At 31.1% G+C, this 8,307-nt stretch overlaps 1 protein-coding gene across 1 annotated transcript in view; it reads left to right on the top strand.

The window, feature by feature from the left end:
• Positions 1-3,547, top strand: part of LOC105458758 — a 12,852-nt gene extending 9,305 nt beyond the window's left edge. Inside the window, exon 2 of the mRNA XM_011704280.1 lies at positions 3,007-3,547. Within this exon, the coding sequence (XP_011702582.1) occupies positions 3,007-3,344 (338 nt within the window). The 3' untranslated portion in view covers positions 3,345-3,547. The remainder of the gene's footprint in view (positions 1-3,006) is intronic.
• Positions 3,548-8,307: the final 4,760 nt, after the last annotated feature.

Below are 8,307 nucleotides of genomic sequence, written 5' to 3'. Positions count from 1 at the left end.
TCAAGAGATGGTACTTCAATAAGTTAGATAAGGACATTCCACGTGTTTGAGTGAGACCAGAAGATATTGTAAGAAGTTCATTTAGAGATATCACTGACACTGAAGAGTTTGCTTTATCGACCTTGTATAAATTTGGCCGACCTTTCAGCATCCTCTTAAGGGGGGAGCCTGATGTAGCATGCTGAAAAATTAGGTGTTTTTTGGAATTTTTTTAGAAAACTACACAACCAATCCTTTTGAACTTTACAGGGTAGTTTCTTATACTATTGAACTAAAAAATATTTTTTTGCCAGAAAAAAGTATTTATTATGCAAGTAATAATAACTTTTTATTTGGCGCGTCGGCGGTGTTTGGCGGCGTGCAATGTAGTCACTTGTATTTGTCTGAAATAAAAAATCCAGAAAAGATTATTGTCAAAAGTTATCAAGAGTTTACGCATTAACTGAACCTATTTTTAAAGAAAATGCGAAATTGTAAAAATCGCGACATTTAGAAAAAAAAGTAGCGATTTTGATAAAAAATTTTTCATGTTTATTATTCAATAAAAATTATTTAATTAAATAATATTATAAACTGTAGTTCAAGTTATTAGGGAAGTATTTGTGCAGATGTGTGCAAAGACCCAAGTTAATCGGATGAATTATAGTTTTTGAATTATCTTGTATGCTGCCAAACACCATCACCGCCGAATAAATGTTATTATTACTTGCATAATAAATACTTTTTTCTGGAAAAAAAATTTTTTTGTTAGTTTAATAGTATAAGAAATTACCCTACAAAGTTCAAAAGGATTGGTTGAATAGTTTCCTTAAAAAAATTTCAAAAAAGTCACCTAATTTTTCAGCATGTTAAACCGGACTTCCCCCTTAAGGCTCAAGATTTGTCTACAAAAGTAAGTTTTTTTTGCTTCTTCTAAAGCTAAGCTCTAGCTTAAATTTTGGATAGTTGAAGTTGATTTTGGATGAGTCATATAAATAAGAGCAAGGCAATGCTCGTTACATAAAACGTGACCTGCTTAAACTTTAAAATTCCCCCTTTTTTAAACTATGATGTACCCTTTCAATTGTTTTGAAAATTAAATATGTTGTATTAGATAAGACAAAAATTTTTTTAATAAGAAATGATTGTAGTGTCTCAAATACATCCATTAAAAAAAATTTGAAATAAAAATTTTTTCAACTAGTTTTTTTAGAAAAAAAATTTCCATAATTTTGTTGAAACATCGCTCCATTGAAATCCTTAATATATATTTTTTTCGTCAAAATCGGTTCATCCATTAAAGAGAAAATTCATTTTATTGATTTTCAATTTTATTCTCATAACTTCTATAAAAAATTATTTCGAATATAATCTTTTTCGAAATTCATTCTTACATCTGCAAACTTATAGTCAAAATCTCAACCGAATTCATGCGGGGACAGCACACATATTTATTCTGCCATGCCCTTTCACACGATCTTTTCAAAATTTTCGAAGTTAATAATTATTCCGTTTATTTTCCGTTCTGAAAATGTTTGGTGATGTGAGAACCCACCTATTAAAAAGCGGAACGGAATTGGAACGGAATTACTCCGATTAGCTTATAACTTCCACCATATCTCTTTTCCGTAACTATTCCGTTCCGCTGTTTTTTTTCTTCGAATGGGAATGCAGCCTAATACTTACTTTTTACTATAATTTGTTATTATACATCAACCTTAATACACACAATAATTGTTAAAACATGCAACAACAGCCGCTCATGAAGTTAGCGCAGCGAGAGAACCAATCATAATCACGGAAAAACGTCAACAATAAATTCAAGAAGACCAATACCAATAGTATTGATTTAACATGTCCTTTGTTTAGATAGATAGAAAAGACATTGAATGATATGTATACTTTTATCAAAATATAAGATAAAGGACATAAACTTAATATTTGTCTTTTAGTATGTAAAATAATAGCACATTCACATGCATACACAAAGAATCGATTTGTAGAGAGTTTATGCTAAACTGGTAAAATACAAATAAGTTATCTGTACAGCACGAAGTCGACTGTTAGTCGGCTGCCAGTCGGCAGAAGAAGTCTAAAGTCGACTTCAAAGTCAGACTAAATGTCAACTTATAGCCGACTAACAGTCGACACATGTCTCGACTATAGTCGGTTGTAAGTCAGCCGTGTCAGTCGACTTTAAGTCGACTTTATGGCAACTATAAGCCGACATTTTTTATTTGCCAACTAGGTTATGTCGATTAGGTTGACTTTTAGCCGACAATAAGTTGACTTTTAGCCAATACCATAAGCCAACATTGATTAAGTTATGGTAAAAACCACGCAAGCTTTGTATAACGAGTAAAAAATTAATATATTTTACATTAAACCAATTCCGAGAATATTCTAATTGAAAAATATTAAAAATATCTTCGCCTTTTTCTTAGCGACCATTAGGTACTTATACTCATTATTAGCTTATGTTACAAAAACATTATTTATCTCGCACTAAGTGCATACACGAATAATGTACAAATAATTATGATATGTCCTCGAACTTCGATTTGACATTGGTTATATAGAGGAGCTCGACAAATTTTAAATGTGAGAAACAGATACCAGCAAACGCTATTTAGCGACAGTCTTGTAATTATTCAGTAAAAGACGATTTTAATTTTTTAAAAATGGTTGACTCTAAGTCGACTTGCAGTCGACAGTTAAAGTTGACAAAAACCAACCTAGAAATAGACGGCTTAACGTCGACTTTAATAGTCGGCTTTAACCTGACTGAAAAAAGTCGACTATTAGCCGGCAAACAGCCATTCGTGCTGTGTAGGTAATATTAAAACCGTAAATTAATTATTGTACTTTTATATCTTTGTCAAGACTTAGTTTTTTTACTTATATGACTATTGATTCGACATTTTTTTTATGAGGTATTCTATGTTATTAAAGTGTTAGACTGTTTTTTAAAAATATCCTATAAAATTATTTTTATTATGCGGATGCATATTGTAACGCGAATTGCAGGCATCGCAGCTGTACCGGTAGACTACACGATGCCGATAGCTTATGCGGTTGGCAGTATCTTGGTGATCCTGATGCTCTGTCTGATCTGCCATCGTAGATTGCGCCGGCGATCACGTAATATGCCAATTAATGAACTGCCACCAGAGCGAATTGTTGATGATCGGCGCCATTGTTACCATCATCATGATCTGCTGCATCACCAGCATCAAAATCACGCATCAATGCACAGCTTTAATCAATATCAACTAGAACAGCCAAGTCCAAGCGAAAGTGACGAGGGGGAGGCCGAAGAGCCCGAGCAAGGCGACCAAGAAACTAGCAGTCCTGATAGTGTATGATGCCAATCATAGCGTGTTCTATTTGTAACGTGCAAATCGTTGTTATCGTTGTATACTCAGTAAAAGGAAAAGCTGAGGATCAGTTGCGTGAAGGCGAAAATTGATGCAATGCTACATTTACGCGTTTTATAATATTGCAATGTAAGTTTTCTATATTACAACGTCATATATTAAGTTGTGTGTATGTATGTGTGTGTGTGTGTGTGTGTGTGTGTGCGTGGGCGTGTGCGTGTGTGTGCGCGAGCATGTACAAGTGTATGGTGTGAGAGAGAAAGAGAGGAGATGGGGTGAAGAGGAGTGGGGGGGAAGAGAGGGAGAGAGAGAGAGAGAGAAAGAGAAATATATGTATATAAAGTATATAGGTAAATACTACTACATAATACTAAAAAGGGTAATAATAATAAAAAAATATTATTAGACAAAATTGAAATATTTCAAGAATTATACCTTTCTGATACATAATTATTTTTTTCTACATGAAGGTGTTAGGGAAATTTTATGGTCACCAAGTTTTCATTTTTGAATAGAACTGCATATTTTTGAAGATGCGTAATTATAGTTTGTATGAAAGCGGATTCAATGATTATAATTATTCAAGGTTAACAAAGATTGCAAATTTTATATGTGTGTGTATATGCGTGTGTTTATATGTGTGCATATATATGTACCGCATACAATATACATAATTAACACACATCACTCATACGACTCATGCACGCATGCATGTACGTATGCAGTAAATATTTAGTTTTGAATGACGTAATGTAATACTCAAAACTTAAATGATAACGATAAAAATTATTACGGACAAAAGCTGTATCTTAATAGAGAAAAGGTTTTTTGATACTTTATTTTTGAATGAATTTAAGTTATTTAAGAGATAAAAGGCTAATTAATTTTTTAAAAATAAACATCCATATTTTTAATTATACAATCTTTCCTTACTCTTTAATCCAGACAATTTTTATCTTAAATATTTTTTTATTCATCCAATTTTTTAAGTATTCCAAGAAATTAATAAAATATTACCTATTATTATAAAGATAAATATATATATATATATATATATATATATATATATGTGGTATATTAATGTGTTAAGAGGCTAGCATTAAATGGCAAAATAATATGCACATACATGCTCGCACGTATACAGAATGTTTCATTTTTAATATGTATTATATAATTATAAAATATATCAATGATATCTTGTAAAAGACATATGATAGAAAAAAGTTTAACGCTTGTATAGTAGTTAATGCAACATTAGTTTGTTTAATTCTTTTAATGTTTATGAAATGTACTTTTTGTTTATATTATTAATGTAGCCGTAACTACTTATTATATTTTGTGAACGAATGGAAAGGATCGACAAACAAATAGTGAAGTCTTTTTGCACATGCGGTCATATTCGACGGCATTAATACTTTTGATTGTATATACATGTAAAAATCCAAAAAATATTCAAAACAATGTCCTTTAGACATGTCTGAATAGCAATAGCAAGACATCGTATTTTGGGATGTACGAATATGTATTCTAATCTCGGAGTTACACATATGGATATAAGTAATGTAACATGTACTTCGATATATGTACACATATACATATTGTGTGTGTGTGTGTGTTATGCATATACACATACCTATATATATACATACACATACATATATGTCACATTGAATACTATAAGAAGCTGAAAACGAAGCATATTCTAAACTACTTTAAATAGATCTCGAAATACGCACCAAATACAAAATTATTATTATAACGTAATTTTCATGTTTTGTAGCATTGTGTAAAAAATGGCAAGAGATAAAGGACAGATAATATACAATTTTATATATTGAACTACTGTGTTCAATTTCTTTTTTATATATATATATATATATATATATATATATATATATATATAAGAGACACTCAAGAGACAATTATGTGATATCGGATATATATAAATAATAATGTTATTATAGATAGCGCAATATTGACATGTAATATGCAATCCAAAAGATGAAAATTTTGTTCTACTTCTGTATATTATAGCGCATTATTTCTATACATTATAATATTTATAACATGAATCGAATATGCGCATGAATTACTTTGATCAAAATAAAAATAATTTTCAGCATTGCACTGTTTGCGATTAAAATGATGGATGTTATTTTGTATGTGGCATTGTTACCTTTTATGTACAGGTGCGCTATTATCATCTTGGATATGTTCAAAACAATTCACATAGCAGACTTTATCTGAGAGACGTCCTGGGAACGTCTTTAGGACATAGCTCTGCGCTATAGGAAAATAATCTTCAAATCTTTGAACTTAATCCATTTAGAAAAAAGTTATCACCATAAGACGATCGTTTCTATACTATGTAATTTCTATTGAATAAATTTTTCTCTTATAGTCTCAGCTTTGAAGATATTCAAGGTGGTAATAATTTTTGTTGCTTTATTTTGTATAATCATGCGAGCATTATTTAAAAAATTGCAATGGTATTAGAATAGAACGATGGGAGTATCATATTTATTGTGAATATTAATATTTCTGATGAAGCAAGCATGTCAAAGCAAAATTAATGCCATCAAAGTATTAGTTTTTAATTAATGCCGTACGTAATAAAACCAAAAAATTAGATTATTTACAGTGAGACCAAGGAAACATAAATTTCAAATATTTGAATAGTATTTTTATGATCGCTTTGTGCTTTTCAATATAATATCTTTATAAAGCTAACATCCAAGTTTTTCAGAATTTTAATGTAATATATGTATAGATGGAGTTCTAATTCTTTTTCAACGAGTATTGATCTGAAAAATATGTTTTAAAAAGAATTTTTCAATGTAAAAGTAAGCAGTAACAAAGAAATTGTCAGTTATTTATTAGTTTCACGAAAATCGATAAGTATATCGATAAAAAATAATATCATTTAAAAAATACGATTTAAATGTCTGGAAGACAAAAATTAAATTTAGTCGGATAAAAATAAATGTTTTGCAAAGAAAACAATGTAATTGTGAAAAAAATTATGTTCACTATTATTTAGGTAAAGAAATAAATATAATATTGTAAGAGATTTAGAGATTCACGTAGAAAGTATGCTTACAAGAGGAACACCAGACACGGCCCCCTCCGATTTGGCTGATAATAAAAATATTAATTTTCAGGTTAAATATAAAAAAATACATAATAATACGATGCAATATAAATGAAAAAAAATTAGTAAAAATAAGATTCGAACCAGCAACTCGCAACATTACAGTCAGGCGCCTTACTCGCTATGCCACGCTGCTTGTTGCGGATTCACTCTTACTGATGAGTACATTACCTACATGAAAATCTTTAAATCCGTTTTTCTCACGAATGCTTGAGAGGTGCGTCGTATCCTTTTAGCACAAATTAGTGGCAGTGGTGAACTATTATATGTATAAAATTTAGCCAAATCGGAGGGGGCCATGTCTGGTGTTCCCCTTGTTAGTAGAATTCCCGCCAGAGAGAGCTACAGGATCGGTTAGCGCCAGTGGCTATCTTATGCGCTCTCGCCTTTGAGTATATAGACATGGAGAGGGAATGTTGGCTCGAAAACTGTGTCCAAGATGTGTGCGAGAGAGAAAGGTAGACGAGTAATATTCGTTCTCTCTGTGCATGCGTCAATCATTCGACAGACAGAGAGGACAAAGTATCACGTGGTATACCGCTCGTATACCTTTCTTTCTCGCACTCCTTGCCACTTTTGGACTCACTTGCGGTCTAAAAAGACAAAGGCATTCCACTTCCATGTATTATATACTCAAAGGACCTCGCTCGTGTAAGAATATCATGCCTAAAGCCCCTGATTGATCCCCGAAGAAGTAGTTCCGTGCGCGGACGGAAGTCGACGCATGGGAGGAAGAAGCCGGCGCGTAAATGGCATTCTTTTGTGAGAACTCAACGAAGGAAGCTAAACAAAGTCTTGTCCTTCTTAAAAATCCTTGTGCTCTTCACGTTTCTCCTGCTGGCTCATTTCTTCCCTAAGTCTCCCTCACAGTTTGCCCTCTTCAAGAAATCGCGTGTGTACATAATAAATCTACTCGTCGTGCTGCGATATTCTTACAATATAATAAATTAAATAAATATGAAATTGTATTTTACGAAACAGAATTGTTGAATCAGAGAAAAAGTATTAACCTAATCATTTCTTGTAAAATAATTTAATCACAACGACCAACGATAATATGAATAATCGAGTGCAGACTATTTATGTTCTAAAACATTGTAAGTATTACATACTATTATATTCGGGATGATTGAATTAATTACGCCAGTTGATTAGTGATAATACAATTGATATATATTTAAGTTGACGCATTTATACATAAACTCAGAATAAAGAACTCGCGACGTAACGACAATTTCACGGTGAACATGTGCTGCGTGCTCCAAGCCATGGTGTAAGAAACAAGGTGAATCATTGCGCATAATGGCGTTTGAATATGAAGCACCCAATCAAATTCTGCCCACAAATGTCGCGCGAGATTTAAACGCCGTACTAAGATCGCACTATAAATAATGCTCTAAAAAATCGTGTAATTAATAATACAACAATAAAAAGATATAAAAAGTTAAAAATACATTAAGGTTAATAAAAGGTAAAAATATATAAATGTTATTATGTAAAAGTAATAATAAAATAATAAATACATATTGTATATAATATATGTTATTTATTTTCTTTTATTTGAGTAAGTATATTTTTATGTTCAAAATACGAAATAACTTATCACGTACCTTTAAACGTATCTTTAAATCATAACATGTGTTATTTATTTTATTTGAACAAGTACATTTTCTTTGTTACTTAATCTTTTTAATTTTTTTGCTCTTTTCTTTAATATATTATTTTGAACAATTTCTTGATTTTTTTTTCTTAAACGTATGTATGTTCTAGTACGCACTAGACACGCAACAACTTCTTTAG

The sequence above is a fragment of the Wasmannia auropunctata genome, unplaced genomic scaffold, assembly GCF_000956235.1.
Source record: "Wasmannia auropunctata unplaced genomic scaffold, wasmannia.A_1.0 LD334335.1, whole genome shotgun sequence".
NCBI classification, from domain to species: Eukaryota; Metazoa; Arthropoda; class Insecta; order Hymenoptera; family Formicidae; genus Wasmannia; species Wasmannia auropunctata.
Note: the sequence above shows the minus strand (reverse complement) of the source record. Positions and strands in the feature narration are given on the sequence as shown.